At 40.2% G+C, this 24,875-nt stretch overlaps 2 protein-coding genes across 3 annotated transcripts in view; both read right to left on the bottom strand.

Annotated features, from left to right (window-relative positions):
- Nucleotides 1–21,230, bottom strand: part of faah (fatty acid amide hydrolase) — a 29,415-nt gene extending 8,185 nt beyond the window's left edge. Inside the window, exons 1-15 of the mRNA XM_061779421.1 lie at nucleotides 20,824–21,230; nucleotides 20,481–20,594; nucleotides 20,140–20,280; nucleotides 18,545–18,678; nucleotides 17,333–17,539; nucleotides 17,202–17,242; nucleotides 17,005–17,129; nucleotides 16,280–16,405; nucleotides 16,104–16,198; nucleotides 15,383–15,482; nucleotides 14,523–14,566; nucleotides 14,410–14,449; nucleotides 14,228–14,336; nucleotides 13,953–14,098; nucleotides 11,077–11,198 (exon numbers count right to left, since the gene is read on the bottom strand). Coding sequence (XP_061635405.1) covers nucleotides 11,077–11,198; nucleotides 13,953–14,098; nucleotides 14,228–14,336; nucleotides 14,410–14,449; nucleotides 14,523–14,566; nucleotides 15,383–15,482; nucleotides 16,104–16,198; nucleotides 16,280–16,405; nucleotides 17,005–17,129; nucleotides 17,202–17,242; nucleotides 17,333–17,539; nucleotides 18,545–18,678; nucleotides 20,140–20,280; nucleotides 20,481–20,594; nucleotides 20,824–21,045 — 1,766 coding nt within the window. The 5' untranslated portion in view covers nucleotides 21,046–21,230. The remainder of the gene's footprint in view (nucleotides 1–11,076; nucleotides 11,199–13,952; nucleotides 14,099–14,227; nucleotides 14,337–14,409; nucleotides 14,450–14,522; nucleotides 14,567–15,382; nucleotides 15,483–16,103; nucleotides 16,199–16,279; nucleotides 16,406–17,004; nucleotides 17,130–17,201; nucleotides 17,243–17,332; nucleotides 17,540–18,544; nucleotides 18,679–20,139; nucleotides 20,281–20,480; nucleotides 20,595–20,823) is intronic.
- Nucleotides 21,231–21,984: 754 nt separating this feature from the next.
- On the bottom strand, nucleotides 21,985–24,864 carry LOC133481065 (cytochrome b-c1 complex subunit 6, mitochondrial-like). 2 transcript variants are annotated; one of them, XM_061779956.1, is made up of 4 exons: nucleotides 24,724–24,864; nucleotides 24,303–24,338; nucleotides 23,154–23,315; nucleotides 21,985–22,178 (listed from the first exon to the last, which is right to left on the bottom strand). In XM_061779956.1, exons 1-4 carry the CDS (start codon nucleotides 24,766–24,768, stop codon nucleotides 22,146–22,148), a joined length of 276 nt encoding a protein of 91 aa, XP_061635940.1. In that variant the 5' UTR covers nucleotides 24,769–24,864; the 3' UTR covers nucleotides 21,985–22,145. The 2 variants fall into 2 exon arrangements, with proteins under 2 accessions (XP_061635940.1, XP_061635941.1); XM_061779957.1 differs by having other exon boundaries at nucleotides 24,303–24,335; nucleotides 24,724–24,862.
- Between the last annotated feature and the right edge of the window lie 11 nt (nucleotides 24,865–24,875).

Genomic DNA, 24,875 nt, shown 5'->3' with positions numbered 1-24,875 from the left:
AGAACAAAGCTATGCTTTATTGAGGAAAAAAGTACGACAGTAAAGTTGCATAAAAAAAGTATGATTTATTTTTTTAATATTACAAAATTAAAGTTGAAATTTTAGATGAAAAGTAAAAAAGTCATATTTTACCAAAATAATTTTAATATGCTCCGTACACATCACAGCGGCATTTTTATGATGAGCTAGGAAGACCTAACCGTCCAGACTGAAAAGAATATTTAAAAAAATAAAAAATAAAGAATTTTTGGGTAGGATATTAATCTCCAGCACAACACATACAGACACAGGTCACAGATCGCATAAGATCGGTTGCATAAGAATTCCACAAATCCAGCTCAGAATCTAAAAAAATGAGAGAGGTAAAAACTCTACGTGTGTTTTAGTTGTTCTTTTGATTTTTTTTGTGATACTGCCACAGAAGGGTATCAGCGATGGCAAGACTACGTGGGCACACGGCACAAGAACACACGCTTAGTTGATGCCGTATTTTTCAATTGATTATTTTACGGCCTAAAAGTGTTTTTCATATGTGATATTTACTGTAATTATGTCTTTACTACCATGTCAGTGTAGAATTGTAATAGACTATGGCAAGTTCAGACTTAATTTTAAACAAATGCTTGTCATATCGCCACTTCGGATGCCGATATCGTAAGTCTGTACTTGTTCTCGGACAAAAAATGTATTTAATTTTTTTTAAAATGCTCTGATACTGATACTACAGAGTGATACCGCCGCCTGTAAATTACGCTCCGCAAAATGAACGATGAATTCCGCTCCAGCGGCGGTCTGGCAAGCACCAAGTTTCTCGAGCCTCGTCGCCTGCTTCGATAAAATTACAGTACTGTAATGTTACTCTAAAAAGTCTTGTATTTGAGCCACACTTATGTCCTGTTCATGAAAAGTTTTTTTATTTTTTTTATTTTACAATATTTGATTAAAAGAAATGACATTTTTAGCAAAATTGTGAGACATAAAGTGTCGGTATCGTACTTGGCTTGAAAAAAGTGGTATCGGTACATCCCGAGGCACCACCATCAGAACGGAACTCCATCGTAAACTGAGGACAGAAGGCTTTATTATGAGGAGCATTCATCAATTTTATATGATTACGTTGCCTAATAGGGAAAATGTATTCAAAGTTGAGGTGGAGATCAGAACAGATTTAAGAAATTTGAAATTCTGCTGTTGATTTTGCCAATTTTGATGATTTTTTTCCAATTCAATTCGGACATTTTAAAATGTATTTGAACAAAAATCCTGACTCAAAATTACATTGAGCATTTAAATTCGGGGGGGGAATACTTAAAAATGTCTCCTTTTTTTTGCATCGATTTGTATCACATTATCATTAGCATTATTAGTATTCCAGATTGACATCTTAATTGAAAAACAAATATATTTTTAAAAATAAGGAACATTTTAAGTGACCCTGTGTTTTTCATGGAAAATATGATATATAGTGGCCACTTTTTTTTTTTAAGAAACTAAAAAAATCTTTGTTTCTAATAATTACAGTAGATATTGATATAAAACCTCCCAAAAAATGGTCATGCTCTGCACACCCATCACCGTTGTCCTCCTCTACTACACAAACCGCGCAGTTTGCTTTCGTCACGCGACCCGTAAATAATCCTGACGCACACGGACATCCCTCGCATAGTCGACGCAGAGGTTCACGATGCGGCGCACGGGGGAGAACCTGCCGCTTGTTCAGCCGTTGCGGGAGAGCTAATCCCGAATGAAGCGGGAGGTGTCACACCCATCCGCACGTCGCCCCCACCCCTTCCCTCAATCCACATCCACCCTGTCAGCCGAGGTTTGGCTGCACCGAAACAGAACGCTTTTGCCATAAGAAGATTACCTTGGGTCGGGATATCGATGGATTAAGTAAGAATAGAAGGAGATAAAATAAGAGCGAAAGGGTTCATGCAGTCAGCAAAGTTCACGCACCTGGTTTTTTTTCTTCTTCTTTTCCTAACCTAACCATTATGAACCAGCAAGGCCTTCTCTGATGACCTACTACACATTTATAATCTAAATTTTAATATTTGTTCCATGAAATGAAATTATTTTATTCCTAACAGTCTATTCTATTCATTTTGTGGCGTTTGTCTTGGCTGAACTGATTCCAGTGTGTCTATGTTGATTTCTTTTTTTTTGTCCAATCAGACTTCAGCCTATATTTGTTGCCATGTCAATGGCATCTGCCCAGGGCCTTCAAAATCATGAGTGCTGGTCAATGTAATTTAATATATTTTACCAATGGAACGTTTTCTTTCACCAATCCGACTTCACAATCATCCTCCTGGGGCCACAGAGCTGGCCCTTGATGACGTCAGCCGTTTTCTGTCCTCTGATTGGTTGATCAAAGCAAGCCAATTTTCACTTGCCAACCACGTCTGCAGCAATTTGCACAAATTCCATACATTTAACAATCAGCATTTCTAGTGAGTATGATGTATTTTATTTATGCGTTTGTCATGTTATTAGATGAATATTGATTCTGAACTGTTTTAGATGATGTGACGTGGCTGTGATATTGCATTTTTGTATAGTCTTGATGGTTTCTGTCATAGTGACGTGATCGTAGTAGTATTAAGAGGTGGATTAAGTCTGGTAAGTCCCCACAGAAGGCCTGCCACTGCTATAAACTATATTAGATCACTTTCTTGGACAGAATGAAAGTGGTTAGTGTTTTAGTAATGGAGAACGTTTACACAAGACTTCACTCCTTTGAGCACATGCACTTCAGATCCTTTTAAATATGAGGTCCATTTACCATCAACACTTGAGTTTTACTTGCAGCACGGTAGGAGTGAAAGTTAATACTGTTTGTGTGTGTGTGTGTGTGTGTGTGTGTCTGTGCGCACGCTAAGCCACTGAAGGTTTCCAGGAGCTCTTTGATGTGTATCTCTGCAATGCGCTATTAGAAGGATTTTCCTAGTTGACAGCTCAGAGAATGTGTGGAGGAATTGCGATGCCAGCGGGCCTAAAAGAATGCTGGAAACAGGATTAGGATCATATTCTGGCAGCGCCTGTCACTTCATCAATGGCTAAGGTTTCCTCAGTGACAGCCCTCCTTCTCTGCGAGCCTAAAACCTTTAGTGGGACCATAAAAGGGGTGAGAGAGGGTGGAAAAAAAAGAGAAACAACACAATGATTGAATGGTGCGCCGTGATTTTCTGGGCTGGTTTGGATGCGAGGGGCTTTGTGCTGGGAGGTCTGAGAGGGGCGGCATTGATTTAGAGGGAGGAGTAGGTCGTGGGGGTGAGAACAGGGGTAAGGGGGGGGGGGGGTTTACACCCACAAACACATGGTAGGGTTTTACTCCACACAGCCCTTAACACAAGGGGGGCAGAAGTTTGGTGTCCCCCAGCAGGTGCATGAGGGAGGGTCTCTTGACAGTTTGTAGTCCTGCCTGCTTTCGCTGGGCGGAGTGAAATGTCCTATCACAGTGGTTCTCAAACTGGGGTCTAGAGACTCTCAGGGGTCCACGAGCTGTAACTAGGGGGTCCACAAAATAATTTCAGAAATTACTATGTTGTCATTTTTTTTAAAGTGCATATCTACATGTTGGGGACTGGGACAGCACTAAAATAAACAGACCAATTACACTGGTACCTTGATTTAGCTAAATCCGCAGTAACTGAAGAAACCCACGTAAGAACAGGGAGATCATGGCAGGGCAGGGCATTCATAAGGAGGGGGGGGGGGGGGGGCACAGGGGGCCAAGCCCAGTGTTAGAGGGGCACCCTTAGCCCCACACCCCTAAAACCGCCACTGGCTGCCTCTCTCGTTTTCTTGGAATAATTTGCATTCAAAGATCCAGATAGTGTTTTAAGGACGGACATTAAAATTAAGGCTATCAGTTAATTGCTTTTTTGAGGGCATTCCCCATTCTTAAAAACTTACAAAATGTTACGGATCAGAATCAGAATCATCTTTATTTGCCAAGTATGTCCAAAACACACAAGGAATTTGTCTCCGGTAGTTGGAGCCGCTCTAGTACAACAGACAGTCAATTTACAGAACACTTTGGAGACCTAAAGACATTGACAAAAAACAATTGTGCAAAAAGATGCAGAGTCCTCTAGCACTTAGAGCAGTTCGAATGACTAATATCGCAATAGTCCGGTGCAATGACCATTGTGCAAAGGGCGCTGAGACTTCAAGGAGTGTGTTAAAAATTTGTTTTGCCCGCAAAACCAGCTTCACTAATAAATGTGAAATTTGGTTGCTATGTCTGTCATGATTAGAATCTGGAAAAAGTCTCAAGTCCTGAAACACTTTTACGGTCATTATCACCATTTTCCAGGTGAACTTCAAAAACAGACTTGTCCTAGAGATTTTGGAAAATTCAGCTCCCGAAGCCACTTTCACTTTACATGAAATTCAGTAGACAAGTCTATCAGGAGTAGAAGCATGAAAAAAGTCTCAAGAACCCATGTCAGAAATGACACAAGAAGCCGGCCATTGTTGTCTTGAAGCAGACAATTTAGGGTGATTGTCACCATTTCTAGTGGTTGAACTTTTGTCTGTTAACCAGTAGGAGAAGACGAAATATTTTTTTTATCCCCATGTCATTTCTGTGGCTATGTGCAAGCACTGTGTTGTGCTGTGCTGATCAGGTGGTCTCGTGCAGCGACTGAGTGTCTTCACATTGCGCCGCCGCCAAAACAACAAAAAAACAAACTCTTTTTTGGCAGGAGTGTAACTTGACACTTTTTTGCTCGCCCCCGTGAAACACGACTTCCACAATGTAGCAGGAGTTTGATTGCTGGCGACAAGTTATATAATGCCAGGAATTAGAGCCTAGCATGCAAATGTGAAATCCTCCCCTGGTTCTCCTGAGGAGCGCATGAGACGGACTATCTGCTGAAGGCTTCACTCCGGCTCCCCCAGCTTTGTGCTACAGAGGCGCTCTTCCTTTCTCCTCACCGACTCGGGTGATAATCCTGACACGCACTGTCTGCATTTTCTTACTGTACGTCTTTAAGCGCATTTGCTGAGCATTTATCTCTCCAATGTAAACCAATTTGGCTATAAGGGCCCGGGGCCAATCAAGGCGCTGGAGGGGGAAGAATGGAAAACCCAAACGTAGCAGATGTGCAAAAAGGGCGAGATGGAAGAGCTTGGCGACGATGCGGGCTTTGACGAACGAGTGAATGCAGCAAAAAAAAAAAAAAAAAAAAAGGAAAGCGGAACAGACTGAGAAAGAGTGTCCCTTGTCCGAAGGGTAAGCTTTTCAAACTTCGGATAGGGCCTTTAAAGCCGATAGAAAGTGGATCACGGAATTGTTGAGTCACAGAATCGGAGAGAATCATACAGCGCTCGTTTGTTAATCCTGTCATAGGAGAATAAAAAAAAAAAAAAAAATGCTGGGCATACTTTGGGAATCCTTCTGCTGATATTGAGAAGCAGTTGTATTGACAGGTGCTGTTGTTCAATAGCGCCTGTATCAGCTCTCTAGTAATCCCCCGTTGCTCTCCTCCCACTACTGCGCCGCGCCGCCATTGGAAGAAATGGCCGATGGAATGAAGCAAACAGGGTGAACTAGTCAACGGGATCATCTAGATCAGTAGTCCCCAACCGCCGGGCAGCGGATTGGTACCGGTCAGTGGGCCAGAGACTGAACCCAAAATGTTTTATTGACCATCACTCTGAAAGAAGTTCATCTTTTAGTCAAGTCCCCAGTCTTAAAAAAATTGTTTGCATACAGATCGCATTATTAGACATAAGGTTTGGGCCACAAAAATAGAGCTTCATTTCGCACCACTGCCATTGTTCCTCTCCGCCAGTCCTGAGTTAATTAACGCTAGTATGAATCTAGCGGCGATGGGAATAGCCAAAGCTAGCGAGGGTAATTGCTATTCTCATCCACCACTGGCTTATTTCCGTGATCTTGGACCCGCGCAGACTTGGTTATCTTGTTGGTTGGACATTTTACTCCTCCACAGAGCGTTATAAACCAGCGACGGCAGCAGACGGGTGAGTTGAAAGTCCTTTAAATTGGCCGATTGAAAGACAAGATGCCAAAAACACGTGGTTAGCGATTAGTTGACTATAAGCGTTAAGCGTCAATGCAGAATAGTAAAGTCGACTTGTTGACTAATCGGTTCAACCCCTAGCTCCCACTAATTACAATTACACCTGGTGTCATGGTTGGTTGCAGTTTTAATCATTTGTTTATATTTGATTCATCTGTTGAAATATTGCTTCACATTGAACCAGTCTGTGGCACCAAAAAAAATGTTGGGGGCCACTGCTCTAAAAGACAGGAGCCCCCCGCTGTGTCACATTACGGTAGCGGCCATAATGACTATGGGCTCCTTGGCCCCTGAAATGGGACATTAAGACAGAATCATCCCAGGTTAGTTGGGGCGACAGCAAGGTGTTTTATTCGCTCGCACACAAGCGGCGTAGGAGTGGGACCGGATGGCTTTTGAAGTACCCGATCTTATAGCCTAAGGTTCCTGGAAATGAGGTGTTTGCCGCTCTTATCAAGGCGGACGGTTCAGGCTGAATGCGTTCAACAGGCTGATCGCCGTCCTCCTCCATCACGGCGCATACTTCATATTTCACGATACACTAGCTCCCCGCTTTACGTTCCATCCCTGGAAGGATTGGATTGGAATACTCACACCACAATAACTAAATGAAGACATCTGCAAAGTTTTGAAGCTGTGACGCCAATGGGGGTTAATGCCACACATCAAGCAATGAGGAGAAAAGTATAGAAATCCTTCAGTTAAATAGGATGACTTCACTCACCCTTACGTTTTTCCTCTTTAATGTGTTTGTTTGTGCAAGCGGAGAGTTGCTTAATGTATGTGTTATTCAAGAGTTCCATGTTCTTTTATTACCCCTTAAACTTATACACAAGTAGTCATTTTAACATAAAGGAGGAGTGGGAACTTAAAAGGTCAAAAACAAGCCATTCTGGGAAGCTACATTTTTAAAAACGCCAACAAAAAATGTACCTATCGAAAATAAAAAAATAACTTTCCAGGGTCAAATGTCGTCAGTAAAAATAAAAAAAAAACTAGCGAGTATACAGGGAATGCGCCTCAAATGGACAAAAAAAATGCCTCATTGAAAAAAATTTGAAAAGTTATTCATCTTAACATAAACTAATACAATTTTTTATGTGAACATTTCAATTTGGACTACTGCTTTTGTGTATTCTGTATATCATAAAAACTGTATACAGTGCCGTGAAAAAGTTTTGGCCCCTTTCTCAAATTCTTATATTTTTGCAGTATCCCCACTTTAATGTTTAAGATCTCCAAACAAATGTAAGTATCAGAAAAATATAACCCTAATGAACTTGAATTTCTGTTTTTAAATGCCGATTTCATTTATTAAGGGGGCAAAAAACTGTTTAAAGTTACCTGGCCCTGTGTGAAAAACTTTTGGCCCCCTAAACCTAATCACTGGTTGGGCCACCCTCAGCAGCAAGAACTGAAATCAAGCGTTTTGTATGACTGGCACTGAGTCTTTCACATCTCTGTCGAGATATTTTGGCCCACTCTTGATTCCAGATTTGTTTGAATACAGCAAAAATTGAGGGTTTTCGAGCATGAAAGGACTTTTTAAGGTCATTGCACTGCATTTCAATTGGATTCAAGTCTAGACTTTGACTAGGCCACTCCAAAACCTTCATTTTGTTTTTTTCGAAGTTGACTTGCTGGTTTGTTTTGGATCGTTATCCCGCTGCAGAACCCAAGTGCACTTCAGCTTGAGGTCACAAATTGATGGATCAACCTTCTCCTTCAGGATTTTCTGTTAAAGAGCAGAATTCATGGATCCATCAATCACAGCAAGTTGTCCAGGTCGTGAAGGTGAAAAGCAGCCCAAGACCATCACACGACCACCACCATGTTTGACTGCTGGAATGATGTTCTTTTTTCTGAAATGCTGTGCTATATTTACACCAGATGTAACGAGACACACACCTTCCAAAAAGCTAAACTTTCATCTCATCAGTCCATAGAATACTCTCCCAAAATTATTGAGAATAATTCAGATGTTCTTTTCAGTCAGCAGTGGTTTTCGCCTTGGAACTCTGCCATGGATGCCATTTTGTCCAGTCTCTTCCCTATTGTTGTGTCATGAACACTGACCTTAACTGAGGCACGGGAGGTCTGCAGTTCTTTCGAAGTTGTCCTGAATTCCTCTGTGGCCTCTTGGATGAGTCATTGCTGTTCTCCTGGGGTAATCTTTGTAGGCTGGCCAGTCCTGGGAAGGTTTGCCACTGTTCCATGTTTTCTCCATGAGGATAATGGCTCTCCCTATGGTTCACTGGAATCTTAAAGCTTTACAAATTGATTTTGTTACCCTTTCCAGACTGATGTCAATTAATTTATTTCTCAACTGTTCTGGAATTTCTTTGTATCCTGTCATTTTGTTGCAGCTTTTTGTCCAACTTGATTTTTTCGGTGATGATTCTATAAGTGATTTCTTAAATGAACGGGTCTGGAGGTAATCAAGCTTGGGTGTGATCAGTTAAGATTAACCAAAAATTATGATTAGCCACAATAAATTCATGATTCAACAAGGGTAATTACTTTTTCACACAGGGCCAGGTAACTTTGAATAGTGTTTTTTTCTCCTAAATAAATGAAAATCACCATTTAAAAAGAGCATTTTAAGATCAATTGGGTTATATTTTTTTTCTGATAATTACATTTGTTTGATGATCTTAAACAAACTATGCAAAAATCTAAGAATTTGGGAAGGGGGTCAATACTTTTTCATAGCACTGTATCTTTGGTGATACTTTCTTCCATTCAAAGCATGCAGCAACATTTCACACCCTTTAATTGTTCCTGCAAGGGTTCCTCCTTCCTCTTTATCTTTTACATAAAAGATGAGTGGATGTCCCCATTGAGGCTGGATAATGGGCAAAGAGTAGATGGAAATCCACACACTCCGATATAAACAAATTAATTCAGTAATACATAGGTTAAAATCCCCCAAATATAATTAATGTATGTTTCATTTGTGTTCTTGTATACGTGTGTGATTGTCACCGCTATACCTCCTCAGTTCCTCCGGGATGTATGAACAATGTCAAGTTCCCCGAGGACCCGGCAAGTCCCTCCGGTGCCTTTTAAAGCTTAATGCTCCCTGACTGAGTGGCACAGCGAGAGCCACTCGCTCTCTCTCCACGCGCCTCCGATAAGCACCGAGAACAACCTCTCAATTGCGGCTCCCCCGCTCGTCTCGTGTGCCCGCCTTTTTAGCTATTTCCCCATTCAGGCGATTGTAATGGAAAACGGAAGCGCTGTACCTAATGGCTTGGCATCCCCGCGAGAGCTGGGGAGGAACATATGTAAATTTATGTAAACCCTACAGAAAACACATATTTACAATAGCGCGGGGTAATGTGACGACACGCTAGATGGAGACGCCATGTGTCATTAGGCTGCTTTATCGCTTTTCTTTTACCTGGGAGGTGCTACAATCACTCACGAGTGGAAAAGGAGAAAGGAAATGATGTGAGCAGTGATGAAGAGGAGGAGGAGAGATAGAAAGGTAGAGTGTTGGGGTGAAAAGAAAAAAAGTTTGATTGTGCAGGTATTATCAAACATAGAGCACGGTGGATGACAGATACAGCAGAATGTGTACTTTATTCTTAATGATTGTACATAATGACACAGGACACAAACCTTAGAAATTGTTATTTGGAATTTTCCAGTGCAGGTTTGTAGTTTAATCCAAAATACTACATCACATATTATGCAATGGTCCAAATGGGAAAAATGAGCAATACTCATGTGTTAGTCTAATCAAACGTTCTAAAGACATAGGGGGAAAAAAATAAAAAATTTAAATAATCAATGAAATGTGAAAACTTTGAAATTTGCCAATGTATTAGTTCAAACAACTCAAAAACAGGAGTGCATCATTTTTATCTTGTTTTAGCTTAGCGGTAGGTTAAAGTCTGTGGTGCACCAAGGAGTAGATACACAAAAATACACTTTATAAACAGAGAGTAATAAACTAATTGAATGGAATGTTCGTGCATCATGACTAATTTATTGCTGCTCCTTCTGGTGTAAGCAACCTGGCCTTCGGGGGGCAGTATAATGCAGACATAAATGAAGTAGATTTTCAAAATGACTATTTTTCTTAGAGGATTAATAATTACATGCCTGTGATTATTGTTATGTCTACACGTGTTGCTACACGGTTTGTGTTCAAATATCTGTTAATTAAAGGATTACAACATTGTGTTAGCCCGTCTATGCCCTTTTGAATTGTGTGTTAGGATTAAGCTAGGGGAAGGGTACAATTGTATGGTTGTTTTAATGTCACAAGGTGTTATTTTCTCTGCTTTGTTTAGTTTGACAGTCCACATTAACCGGGAGTGGCATTAAACAGCTTGAAGGCACTTTTTTTCAAACCCAATGAGAGCTTCTATCTTGAAAAACTCTTAAGTCTGGTCACTCATATCTCAAGGCACTGGATAGTGCTTTTTTTTTTTTTTTTTTTTCCACCATTCAAAGCAAAACGTTCTTACTTTTATACTTTGCAAAAATAGCCCATGAAGCTGAGATGTTATCGTCAATTTAGTTCAATTCAGTTTAATTCAGGTTTGCGCTTTCAATGCATGCAGCAATAATTCCTATAACATGTTAAGCTCAAAGTTTTTTAGTTGGTTCCTTATAGTTTAGTCAAATAACCATCATTTGGTCAGTGTTTCCACTTTGCTACAATTTCCTATAATTTAGTAGTTATATTGCAAATTGACTACCATAAACTCATTGACAAAAGTATTGGGACACATGGCCATAACACAATGTTGTTTATACGAGGTTGTTTCTACTATTATGTGATGAGTACACACCAGGCAAAGGTTGATACAGTTTCTTATTCAATAGCACTAGAAAGTGTCTTAACTTTTTTTACTGGTACTGCATGTCCGGTGTATTGCGATTCTTTTCATGAAAATACTCACAAGCCATAATGACATTATCTTGAGTGCAAAGAGGAAATGGTTGTGTTTGACAATAAAGTCACAGTCGCTTATCTTAAGTGTCCTGAGGGTGACAGTTGAGGCCTTACTTCATCCTGCTCTGTTTAACAAGCTCCTCCACCTCTTTCATAAAGCGCAGACACAACTCATCCTGCCACGGACGGGCGACGCACTGCACGGCCATTGGCAGACCCCGGCCTCCTGACAATGCCTACACACACACAAACACGTTAATACACAAAAATTCTCAGATACTAGATAGCATCCAGGGTAGTCTTTTGTCTCCATCTGTTGACTGACAGTGGAACTACAGGGAGTTTTTTTTTTTTTTTTCTATCCCACATACATTTTACCTTGTCCAACCAGCACTTGTTAAAATTTCTTTTGGACTTCTGGCTTTCAGTTTTTAATTTACAGTACATCAAATGGTGCTATTTTCCCCCATTCAAATCACACAGAAACATTTGGCAAACCTTTTACCGTTTTCTGTAAGGGTGCATCGCTACTGAAAGGCAAAAAAAAAAAAAAAAAAAAAAAAAAAAAGTGCACATCTATTGATATTGCATAAAATCCTCAGAAATCCACACTCTGCTTTATAAACTTGTTAAATAATAAAGGGTTAAAATACCATAAATATAATGAATATTTCATGTTTGTTTCAGTCTGAAATAGTTTATAAACATTGACATTGGTTTAAAGTAGAAAAATATGAATATATATATTTTTAGAATCAGGATGGATATTTATGTCCTCATAAGGGTTCAAATATTTTCTTTGTCTGTCACATACTTTAACATTTGTACAAACATGAAAAGGGCACGACAAAGAAAATGTATTATAATTTTATCGGCTTGTATTGACCACTAAAAGCTGATCCAAGCCATAAACTGTAGAGCACTTTCAAGTACAGTGAACCTCCTTTATCGCGGGGGATACATTCCAGATCCACCAGCAATAAGTAAAAATTCATGATATAGAAAGACCATCTTAAAACTTTATTTAAAGTAACCCTGGCGGCACGGTGAACGACTGGTTAGAGCGTCTGCCTCACAGTTCTGAGGACCGGGGTTCAATCCCAGGCCCCGCCTGCGTGGAGTTTGCATGTTCTCCCCGTGCCTGCGTGGGTTTTCTCCGGGCACTCCGGTTTCCACCCACATCGCAAAAACATGCATGGTAGGTTTATTGACGACACTAAATTGCCCGTAGGTGTGAATGTGAGTGCGACTGGTTGTTTGTTTGTATGTGCCCTGCGATTGGCATTTATTTCTATTGCACGAGGTGGCGGTTGTCATGAATAACTGACCAAACGAACAAACACACGTTGCCAATGTGTGTCCAAATGCTCAGGAACACTTTCAGAAAACTATTGTCAGTTAACACAGTTTTTCGCAAAATCTACAAATGCAAGTTAAAACTGTACCATGCAAAGCGGAATGCCATATACGTTTGTCAGTTTGAACATTAAATATCTTGTGTTGAATTCAAATGAATATAGGTTGAAAAGGATTCGCAAATCCTTGTTTGACCGCTTTACATAACGTCCCACCGTCATTGGAATTGTGGTTTGTCCTTGTTGCGACATTTTTGTTTGGTGGGGTGCCATGACATCTTTTTCATGTAAATTATTTGCCTTGGCTCAATAAAGGTTGGGAAACATTACCTTACACATAGGACACCGCGGTTTATATGGCGAGTATAAAAGTTTTTTTTTTTTGCCAAACATTAAATGATTTAGCAAGGACACACCTGCGCATTAAAAGGCACAGGTGGGACAGTTGGATCCAGGGCAAACATGTGGTCACAGAGCAGCGCCTGCATACACAGAGCCAGGCTGTACACATCTTTCGCCAGGGGCCCGGCTGTTGCCGACACTAATCCGATCACAAAAGTCACACAATTGTTGTTCAGTTTGCCTGGAACCAAATGGCAGAGTAGTTCCTCACCTGACTTTTGCCCCGGATGCTTTAAACACATTTAAAATGATTAAAACACACTATTGTAAATGTATTTCAACACAATACCAAAAATCGCAAGCATGAAATGCAATGCTTTACACAAATAATAAACTGCTAACAAAACATGCTGAAAGGTAAATAAATAAAACATTTTGGTGAAATGTGTGTAAAACATTACACAATGGTGACATAATAACAAATGTAAAATTTAGACAATAGCGCTTCATATGACAACCCAGATAAATGAATGTTGCATTAAAAAAAAAGTCCAAAATTATAAAGATAAAACTGTTCAAAGGTCAATGTTCTTGTAGGTGTTCAAAAGTGCAACTATGAGACAAACCTTTTCAAAATCTCAGACAAACTAATAGATCGCACCATAGGGTGGCACTTCGAGATCATATTTGGAAAAATATGTCAAATATGACGAGGCAGAATGGCACATGACCGGAGAGAGCCAATCACAAAAAATCGGACCTTTTGCGGATATATTTCAAATGTCACTACAATTGTAATTATGGAAAGAAACTGTAATTTAATTACCCGTTTTCTACCAGTAATGGATTATAATTACATACATTTTGTAATTAAATGACATAATCTCATTATATGTAATGTTCTAACGCTGCTTACGAGTGCACCAATTTACTAGTTTTCTGGGGGATAGCAGGGGAAACACTGTACTTTCCCTTATTACATGGAGGACAACAACTACAAACATAACATTTTTTCCATGCAAAATGTTAGTTTCAGATTTTGGTGTGAAGTCGGGAGCTGTAAATTGGACGAAATAAGCAATGTGATTAGGCTGATGACGTTCTGAAAAAGTGTACATTAACACAAATGAGTCAATAACCTGATAAACAGGGAAAAAAATGGCCTCTGGGAGAGCATCAATCAGAAATAACACAAAATACAACTACCGTATGGCACAGAAATGATTATTATTATTAATGCTTCCCAGTCACCGTGTTAATGAAGTCCCCGTTCTTTGTTGCGTGTTGCATTACCTTTTTGAAAAGCTTGTCCCAGAAGTCCTGAAAGAAGCCTTTATAATGGCGCAGTTCCTCCTCATCCTCTGCCGTCACCGTGGAAACAGGAACCACGCCGGCAGGAAAGTTGAGCAAATTGTAGATTGCCGTGTAAAACAGAGGAACTAGACGGACAGAAAACAAACAAACCAAAAAAAAAAAAGCTAAAAACGTGCTTTGCTTCTCTGCTGGGTTTGTTATGTAAATGACGACTGCGGCATCATGTAAAGTGTACAGAAATCCCGAAGACGTACAGGGAAGCCTGCCGCAGTGAAAGAAGTTGTATGCGGGTCCGAACATGGGGCAGAGCAGCACGTCGATGTTGCACCTTCTCCATTCGGCCAAGGTCTCGTGAATGTAGTCCTGATGGACACACACGAGACGAACAGTCAGCGTGTCCTTCTGCGCGTGTTCAAACGTCATCAGCTCACAGTACCTCCACAGCCGAGTGCTGCTGCCACAACTCCGAAACGGATCTGAAACATCAGCGGAGAAAGAACGAGTGGGTTCACTTGTCATCTTTGACCAAGAAAGCTTTCAACTTCTCACCCAACTCCAGTGGAGGCTTGCATGAGGAAAGAACCACGAGGAGACTGCGGGCAAATGAAAAAACTACTTTAGGGGAAAGAATGAGGGAAGAGGTGGAGTTCTACAACATTTCTCAGACAGTTCAAGCGTTCAACAGAGTTAATAGCTTTGTGCTCAAGCTATTATCAGCATGTTAAATTGGTTAAAATTGAGTGTGTAAAACACGTAAAAGTAACAGACGATGTGAGGACAAACAAATAGTACGGATTTGTGAAAAATATGGGATTGAGCATATTTGGACATAAGTGTCCACCCGACAGCGACGATACGTACCTGTGGATGACATAGTGAAGCGTGGAGAGGCTCTGTCACCAAAATGCACGCAAGCTTTCGCAACAAAAAATACATTTTCGTGTACGAAGCGAGATCCAATCGTGCCCATTTACTCTATTTGAATTACCGTAATTTCTCGTGGATAATACGCTCTTAAGTATAATCCGCACCCCCAAAATCTGGAATTCCCTAAATTGGATAGCGCAATGTGTATTCATGTGAATTTAGTAGAATTTGTATAAAGTAGTAGTTGTTTTTTTTAAGCATCTTTTTGGGGATTATTGAGAAAATGATATCAAAATATATCCCTTTATGCCAGTTACACTATGCTATCCTGTCACCTAATCAGTAACAATAAACTTATTTTATAAAATTTTACTCCGTATAATACAGAGCAGTTCTACACCACAACAACAGACATATACAAGCAAAAATGGCTTTAATTGTGCAATTGCTGATAGAATTCTTGCATTAAATCTCATTCGATTGTGCAGGTGTACTCAATGAAGTGTCCAGTGAATGGAGCTGGCTTTATGCAGACTACTCACCAGAGGCCTCATCAGGAAGGAGAGGGTCTTCCTCAGCCAGCACGGAAGATAGAAAGGGTACACTTGAAGTTTGAGAGAAGGATCAAGAGGTCCCCCCTTCCTAAAAGTACGAAAGTAGAACACAAGAGGGCCAGAGTGATTGGAAAGTGATTTACAATTCCTACCACTGAAGGTTTATTTCCAGAAGAATGCTGTACAATGAACACTACAAAAACGCAGCTCATTCCATAATAATTTATGTCCTATTTGACATGCTTAAGTTTAATTGTATTCCCAGTGATTTTGGTTACCATCAAGAAAACCATGGAAAAGGGCTAGATGAACAGTTCTTAAATTCAACACTTATGAGCAATTGTTGTTTTCATCATTATATTTGTTGGAATAAGAATGTATCTTTAGTTGTACCATGGATTCAAAATGAAGAAACAATGTTGGTCTCATCATTTTTTAGATTTCCACCATTTCCAATTATCACCTGCACTCAATATGTTTGTGTCATCTGCAAATGAGATGAATTTGAGTAACTGCATGATCACGGAATGAATGGAACTCAGACGTCAAGGCGCCACTGTACACAATACACAGATAGCAGAGTTTGCATGAATGTGAAAAGAATGCATGAATTTGAAACATTGGAGTGCTACTAGTGGAAAGTCAACACATGACATCATGAGTGCGGGCCAGGTTGTACAAATCTCTTCATCCACTGAATGAGACTCACAGTTTTTGTAGCAGGTTGGCCCCTCCATCTGCAAAGACGCCTTTGGTAGCGAGCTCAAAATTGTCCTTGATCCTCAGAGGATTGTATGGCACCAGCTACGTGTTCAGAGACACATATACAAAGAAGATTTAAAAACACACTTCACTTACAGTTGTGCCCTTATGTTGAGCTCTTACGGTATGTCCCGCCTGCTCCAACAAAGCTCTGACTTCTCTGAGGCTTCGGGTCATGCTCGGCGTCGGTTGCGTGAAGCCGTCGCTTTCCATGTAGCCGATCCTCAGCGGCTTGGCGCTCTTGTACATCTGACAACCACACGTACATTCATACCACGTTTAGAATAAAGCAGCCAAATTTTAGCACAGTAATTAGAGCTAATGTGGGACTCTCGGCCAGATTTAGGGAAGTCGTTCCATTTATTTCTATTGCACGAGGTGGCGGTTATCATGAATAACTGACCAAACGAGCAAAAACACACGTTGCCAATGTGTGTCCAAATGCTCAGGAACACTTTCAGAAAACTATTGTCCGTTAACACAGTTTTTCGCTAAATCTACAAATGCAAGTTAAAACTGTACCATGCAAAGCGGAATGCCATATAAGTTTGTCAGTTTGAACATTAAATATCTTGTGTTGTATTCAATTGAATATAGGTTGAAAAGGATTCGCAAATCCTTGCATGACCGTTTTACATAATGTCCCACCGTCATTGGAATTGGGGTTTGTCCTTGTTGTGACATTTTTGTTTGGTGGGGTGCCATGACATCTTTTTCACGTAAATTATTTGCCTTGGCTCAATAAAGGTTGGGAAACATTACCTTACGCATAGGACACCGCGGTTTATATGGCGAGTATAAAATTTTTTTTTTTTTGCCAAACAGTAAATGATTCAGCAAGGACACACCTGCACATTAAAAGGCACAGGAGGGACAGTTGGATCCAGGGCAAACATGTGGTCGCAGAGCAGCGCCTGCATACACAGAGCCAGGCTGTCCACATCTTTCGCCAGGGGCCCGGCTGTTGTCGACACTAATCCGATCACAAAAGTCACACAATTGTTGTTCAGTTTGCCTGGAACCAAATGGCAGAGTAGTTCCTCACCTGACTTTTGCCCCGGACAAAGAGCTTTCGTACCCAGTTTGCTAAGACACAAAACAAGTCATTTTATTTCAGGGAAGTATTGTGAGAGTTAACTGCAAACTCGTAGGACTGAATAAATAAGAGATGATGACCTTAGTCGCCCCACTGTTGGTTTGAAGCCGCAAATCCCGCAGAATGCAGCGGGGATACGGACGCTGCCCCCGAGATCACTGCCTATGCCAAGTATGGAGCCTCCTCCGCCAATGAGAGCTGCCTCCCCGCCGGAAGATCCTCCGCTGGTCTTTTGGAGGTTGTGGGGGTTCACCGTCGGTCCATAGATGACGTTACTGCATTCGTAACTGGAGGTAAAACCCGAAGGAGAAAGGAGATGACTGTGACCGTTTCTTTCCAAGATGAAAAATATGCAAATGTTAAACATAGCACAGCGGTGCCATGAGATATGAGTTTAATTTGTGCCGTGACCACGCTTGTAACTCAAAACACTTATCTTAAATCATCTTTTTTCATTTAAATGAATGGAAATGCCATTAATCCGCTCCAGCCTTCCCCCCTCCCCCCCCCCCCCAAAAAAATGGTTGTTATGTGTATTATGAGGAAAACATTCCATGAACGTGAACTTTATAAAAACATACAGTAATGACATAGTTAAATAGAATTAAAAATCAACAGTTTTTATCACACTGCATCAATTAAATTCTGCTCCTTCTGGTGTGTCCACATTGGCCAACAGGGGGCAGTAAAAAACAGACAGCTGGACATACTGTTGCTTGGGGTGTTATTATGAATCCCACTGGAGTTCTTGGCAGTCCTGCCCTCTTTGCAGCAGCCAATCATATTGCAGCGGGGTATGTCCTAGGGACTGAGCTCATCAGTATGGCACTAATATTAGTAATTCAATGCAGAGGATAAAAGGTATATGACTGTGGTTACTTTTATGTCTGTCTAATGTTTTTACTGAACCATTTGTGTTCACTCAGCTGCTTAAAGGGTTAAAGCACCTCAACATAAATGCTAATTAGCGTTAGCATTAAGCTAGCTGGGCCTATCTTTAGGCAGTTATTTGGCTGTTTTAAATACACAAAGTGTATGTCTCTTTGTTACACGTTTAGTTTGACAATAAACTTAGCCGGGAGTGGCATGAAAAAGCCTGAAGTCTCTTTTTTGATGAATTGCTCACTATTTGACAAACTACTGCTTACTGTAAAGTGTGTTGAGTTGAAAAATCTGCGCTTGCAAGTCAAAGCAAAAACATTTATTAAATCGGTCAAAGCACTCATATATTGAAAAATTTACAAGTCAGGTCACCCATATTTCAAGGCACCACTGGACATGGTTGACATTACCTTAACATGCTTTGAGAGATGTTGGTTTTCACAAATGGAATGGCGCCTTGCCTCTTCAGGACTTGCACAATCACAGAGTCCCTCTCAGCCGGCCGGCCCAGGTTAACGACCACGCCGCAGGAGGAGTCGTAGTTCTGTGGGAGCAGGACAACCGGCAAAGGGCAATGTCTTGCATGTGGATGAAAAAAAAATACATTTTATGGTCTCAAGAGTTGAAGCTGGCAGATTTAGCTCCTTTACAACCTCAGTCATATATCTAGCAAATTTTCTTCCCGTGAAAACAATTGCAGGTTGTCAAGCAAATGCCAAAATCAATGGATACCATTGTAACTAGGAATACACCACTTTTTTCAGACTGAGTACAAGTACTTGCATTTGAGTACTGGCCGACACAGAGTACCCATACTTGATAATACCGTTACATCTTGCAATCGTGATGAAAATTTGTTTTCATTTGATCAAAACACTCAAATAGAACATTTTTTGAGTAACGACTTGACTGACATTTTACCATCCAACTAAATTATTTTTTATAACACTCTTGCTATACATTTTACTGGCAGTTATGTGGTGTCTCCGTTGGTGAGGCGGCCACCAGATATAAAACCTATTCATCTGAAATATTGAAGTGAAAGCTATGTACTGTACTACATATTAGTAATCACGTGTTCTCTTTTTTAAGGTGCATACACCTGAAAAAAAAATTGCCAAAACTGAAGCATGAAAACAGAAAATATGACTAAAAATGTGTAATTGGTTAATGTTTTGCAGCCACTTTTTAAGGGCTCTTTTGAAAATACTCAAGGAAGCCATCCAACCTAACAGAACTGGAGAGGATCTGCAAGGAGGAATGGCAGACGATCCCCAAATCCAGGTGTGAAAAATTTGTTGCATCATTCCCAAAAAGACTCATGACTGTATTAGCTCAAAAAGGTGCTTCTATTAAATACTGGGCAAAGGGTCTGAATACTTATGGCTGTGTGATATTTCAGTTTTTCTTTTTTAATAAATCTGCAAAAATTTCAATAATTCCGTTTTTTTCTGTTAATAACGGAGTGCTGTGTGTACATTGAGGGGAAAAAAATTAACTTAAATTATTTTAACAAATGGCTGCAATATAACAAAGAGTGAAAGATTTAAGGGGGTCTGAAAACTTTCCGTACCCACTGTATATACAATAGATAATAGACAAAGAAGAAATAAGATAGCAAGAAGAGCATGAACGTAACTTGAGATAAAACTGCAACAGGACAACTTTAGTACAGCATTGCCCACCGCGCGGCTCTCCACTAGGCTGACAAGGCTCCGAGCATAAGTCGGGCTGCTGAAGTAGTATCAGTGTTGAATGCCTAATTGTAACCTATTGCCAAGACAACCAAGTCTGAGGTAAATCTTGGAAAAGGCACGGTGACAAGAATGGCAATTAAGCAACTTGCCGTGTGACAGTGGAGTGTTAGTGAAGCAGAGTAACTCCTGAATATCACATAATTTACATAATCAAGAATTAAAGTTTGTGTGAGTAGTTTTGAAGCGCATGATTGGATGCAGTGACCATACGAGTCAGCGGGATGAGCGATAAGCCAGCTTGCAATTACCTTGTACGCCATGTTCTCCTTGATGCTAACCGGAACGCCGTACAGGAGACCTCGGTCGTTGGGGTCCAGTGTTTTCAGATGCTCAAAACTCTCCAGCAAGATAGAGGTGCAACAGTTCAACTTTTTGTTTACTTCGATAGCCTGCAAAAAGAATGATAATTGCAATAATATATTGGAAAAAAAATAAATATCACAAAGTATTTGAAGATCCTCTTCAGGATAATGATTAATTTGGTGGACGTTGAGCTCCACAGTCAGAGCAATAACTCAAGGAAAAGTACTGGCAATCTTGAGTACTCCACTTTTGCGGAATAATTAAGACTAGCTTTGGTGTCCTGGACCTTTTCCATGTAGGAGTAAAACAGATCTTCGGGTTTCAGCAAGCCATCCTGAAGTTTACTTGTCAGCTCGGCAAGGGACAAGGACACAATGAAAGAGGAGTCCATCTTGGGATGCTGGAAGAGACACACACACACAAAAGTAAATAACCTCATCCCTCGAGTAAACAAACAATATTTTCTTGAACACATACACACACACAATTTTATATATATCATTAAAAAATACTCATCCCTTAAGTATAAAAGCAATATATTTTTTTAATTGCACACACGAATACACAATTTCTTATGGAACCACTGCGCAACTTTTGTTGTTGTTGTTTTATTTTTAACCTCAACTCACCAAGTTCTTGTAGTGAAGTACAGCCTGTTCGGCTTTCTCCAGGCTGCCATCTCTGAGCTTTCTGGCTCGCTGAATTTTCTTCCCAGCGTCCAGGTGGCCGTCGACCGCCCGGGCCCGCACCACCAGAGCCCCCACGAGGCAGGCGACAGCCCCGGCGAAAAGGGCGACTGTCGGCCGGATGTCCAGCTCCAGCCCTGCGAGAAACTGTTTGACATGTGCCATATTCGCTAGCCTCGTTCGCTACTACCAAACAATTTACGTCTGCGCAATCTTGTGCGCAACACTTTTTAAATGGGAGCCACCCATGGACGTCATATGTTTAAGAGGCGGGTTTGGCTCTCCTTTTTGTGTGTTTATTAACTCATTTGTTCAAGATTAATGCGGCTTGTCCTTGAAGACATTCATATCTGCGCATGCGCGTCCGGGATCCGTGGCATCTATTCAAAAGAATTACCTGAAATGGGCCAATAGAGGGCGCTCATGTCTCCTTTCTGTCATACAGAATCTTCTATCCATTTCCACTGACCTTTCCTTTTCAATATTTTGTGAGTGATTTTGTATACTTAACCATATATTTTATTAATTTGGAAAAAAAGATAGGATGGATTTTTTAATTCATTGAAAATGAATCCTAGGATAATAGTAGTTTCAATCTACCTTCCTGTTTTTCTGAACAACCTTTTTTTTTTACCATAATGTAAAAAAGTATGAGGTTTTTGGTTTTTTTTGGGGGGGGGTCATTTATTACACTTGATTAATTCAGATCAAACTAATGTTAATATCTCACAAAGTAAATCTATAATGATTTCATTGAGAAAAAACATTTCAAACTTATCTCAGCCTATATGATAAAGCAATCCCTTTTTTATTCCACCTGGCCTCTTAATAAATAAAATCATCATTTAGAAACTGCAATTTGTATTTACTTGTGAAATGTTAAAATTAGCTTGATCCACAACATTCAAGTGTGATAGATATGTACACAGACCCCAAAAAAACATTTAACACTGGAAGGGGGCAACTACTTTTCAATCTGTACTGTAAGAGCATGGTTAATTCTTAAGATTTATTTTTATATAATGGATAAGGAAATACAGCCTTACTATATGTAATTCACAAATTCAGCTGCTTTCAACTAAAAGTTAGACACAGGGCAAACTGTCTTGAGCATTCCACTTTAATTATTCAGTTTCCTCACATAATCATACAGATAAAACAACATACAGCATATTCATGTACATACAGTATATATTTTTAGATGCACTCAGAAGCATATTCTCCTTCTTGCACGGGCCACTGGCACAGCCAATGAGAAGACGGCTTCATTTAGCTGAATGGAAGAGCTTGTGCGCCACCTGGAGATGACAAAAATGGGAATTAGATGCACATCACTCATACTGACACGTGTCCGCTATTCAACTGGATTTACACTTTGTAGTTCAAGTGATAATGTTTTGCTCTCAAGTGGCACAATTCCAATACGCGTAACAGGTGTTAGGGCGGTAATATTAGTCATTTTACGCAGAGGATGAATAATCTATACCTGTGTTTATTGTTATAATGCATGTCTACATGTGTTGCTACTGTTTGTTTTCAAATATACGTTCTTAAAAGGTTTGTAATAGTGGTTCTCAACCTTGTTGGAGAAACTGAACACCATAGTTCCATACGTGCAGTCACAGAACCCTTCCTAAATTGGGAAAAATAAAATGAGATTTTCTTGTCTTCATTTTTATTTCTACCCTATGATAAAAGGATTTCAGACAAAGTTGTAACGTTGGAAAATGTTGTAACATGCCACCAGTGATGGTGAACCGAAGCATGATGTCACAGATCATACGAGTGGGGTGTATCTTGAACCCTTCTTCGCTGAACCCCTGAGACTGACTTACCGAAACACTGGTTTATAACTACAACAATATCAATACTACTTTCATTAGCCCATCTATGGCTTTTCCCATTATGTCTTCGCATTAAGCTAGCGAATTTTTTTGAGGCAAAGGTAAATAGATGTGTACTTTTTTTTGATTTTGTTTAATTTGACAGCAAAGTTTAACTGAGAGTAGCAATATACAGCTTGAACAAAGCACTTGACCTCTTCTTTGAACAACTGTTCCCTGACTGCCAAACCTCTGCTTGTTGTAAAGTTCACTGGCACCATCACGTTTTTGCTTGCAAGTCAAAGCACGGGGAAAAAAAAGTACATTTAAATCATCCGCACGACGGCTAAAGACAAAAACAGTGCGTTAAAACAGTGAGTATGAGTATTTGACCTGACCATGCAGTGTAAATTCATCTTGTGAGCCATAAAGCAGTCACATCTCACGTACGCAGTGGTCCCGAGCATGGAGGAAGTCAAAAAGCTCCTCCGTGCAGTCTTCTGTTGTGGAGGAGCGAGCGTTCACTCTGGTCGCACACTGCTCCAGACGTGCCTGAGTGAGGACGCAGTGCTCTATCTCAACACACTTTTCTCGCATTGTTTCCAGGGGATCCTAAAAAAACAACATTAGGAATACTGACAGTCACATATGAATTTTTTTTCTTCATAAAAATCAGATTTTAAACGATTATTTTTCTTCGCTTATGGAAAAAGCAAATGAAAATGACATGACTCAAACCAACTTCCTCTTTGTTTTCTTCTCCCTTCTGGGATTTGCTTCATTTCCTCTTCTAACAAAAAAAAGCTTTGGAATTGGGTTTTTTTCCCTAGCAGATTTTGCTCCCTGAACAAGCATTAACATGCAGCAGTTTCCACAGAATTTAAAATATGTAGACAGTATCATTAACATTTCAAAAATAAGTAATTTATTGGAATAAAAATGGAAAAGAAAAATCGAAATCCACAATTAGCTGAATCTGAAGGTGACCATTGTAGTTGTTTACAATTACAAGTTACCCTGCTGAAAATGGAATAGTAGTGTAACTATTTCAATTACTTTCCCAAAGTAATATAACTAAATACATTTTGATTACTTAATTTTCAATGAATGCATCAACGCTGTTGACTCAACAGCATTGATGCATTCGTTCAGCTCTTCTGGGGTGATCCCGAGGTGTTCCTAGGCCAACCGTCAAACACCGTCTCTCCAGTGTGTCCTGGGTTGGCCCCGAGGCCTCCTCCCAACGGGATATGCCCGGAACACCTAACCACGGAGGCGTCCGAACAAGATTTCCGAGCCACTTCATCTGGCTCCTCTCAATGTGGAGGAGCAGCGGCTCGACTCTGAGCCTTTCCCGGATGATCGAGGTTCTCACCCTACTAATGGACTACAATTACATGAATTTTGTAATTAAATTACATAATCTCATTACATCTAATCAGTTACTCCCTGACACTAACACTACAGATCTGTAAACAAATAAGAACCAGAGATTTTCTGAATTACTTGTAGGTTTGTTAAATCTTCTAAATGTGACAAACAGGCAGTGCATGTGTAAAGTCAATTTACAGTTAAGTGTTTTACAATGTGCAAACATACCACTAAGTCTGCCTCCACCTCTTCTTCCTCTTCCTGCTGCAAACAAACAGCGATGAGAGTAGTGCCTGTGAATATTCTCAGTCGTGCAGGTCACTGGATTCTCCGGCACTGAATCCATCACAAGTGACTTGTTCAGGCTGTTTTAGACGACACTACCTATCACTCAATATCAAATAACACTTTTCAATTAAAACGCATTTAAAAAAAAAATAGACTAATGACGAGCAAATTTACAGTTATCAATTTTACATATTCATTTTTTCAACAAAACAAAATATCCTCGAAAGTTGACACAAGGGATTGGCAAGGAATGGTACCCCATCATCTTGCTTAACCGCATCTGGCTAGCTACAAGCTAATGTTACCAATCATTTTAAGGTGACACATTCGTTTATCAGGCTTTATTAGAACCTGTACATACGTCGTCTGGTTCGACGTTCGTGATCATTTCCTCCCCGAGGACCATGTTGCCTGCTGTCCCGTGTTCTTAGTTTATCACAATCCAATTCGAGTGTATTTTTCTTTTTCCTCTTGGAGGACACTGCAGGTCACGTCGGCTGGATTCAAAGCGAG

The sequence above is a fragment of the Phyllopteryx taeniolatus genome, chromosome 7 (genome assembly GCF_024500385.1).
Source record: "Phyllopteryx taeniolatus isolate TA_2022b chromosome 7, UOR_Ptae_1.2, whole genome shotgun sequence".
Classification (NCBI taxonomy): domain Eukaryota; kingdom Metazoa; phylum Chordata; class Actinopteri; order Syngnathiformes; family Syngnathidae; genus Phyllopteryx; species Phyllopteryx taeniolatus.
The sequence above is the reverse complement of the archived record's forward strand: the minus strand, read 5'-3'. Positions and strand labels throughout refer to the sequence as shown.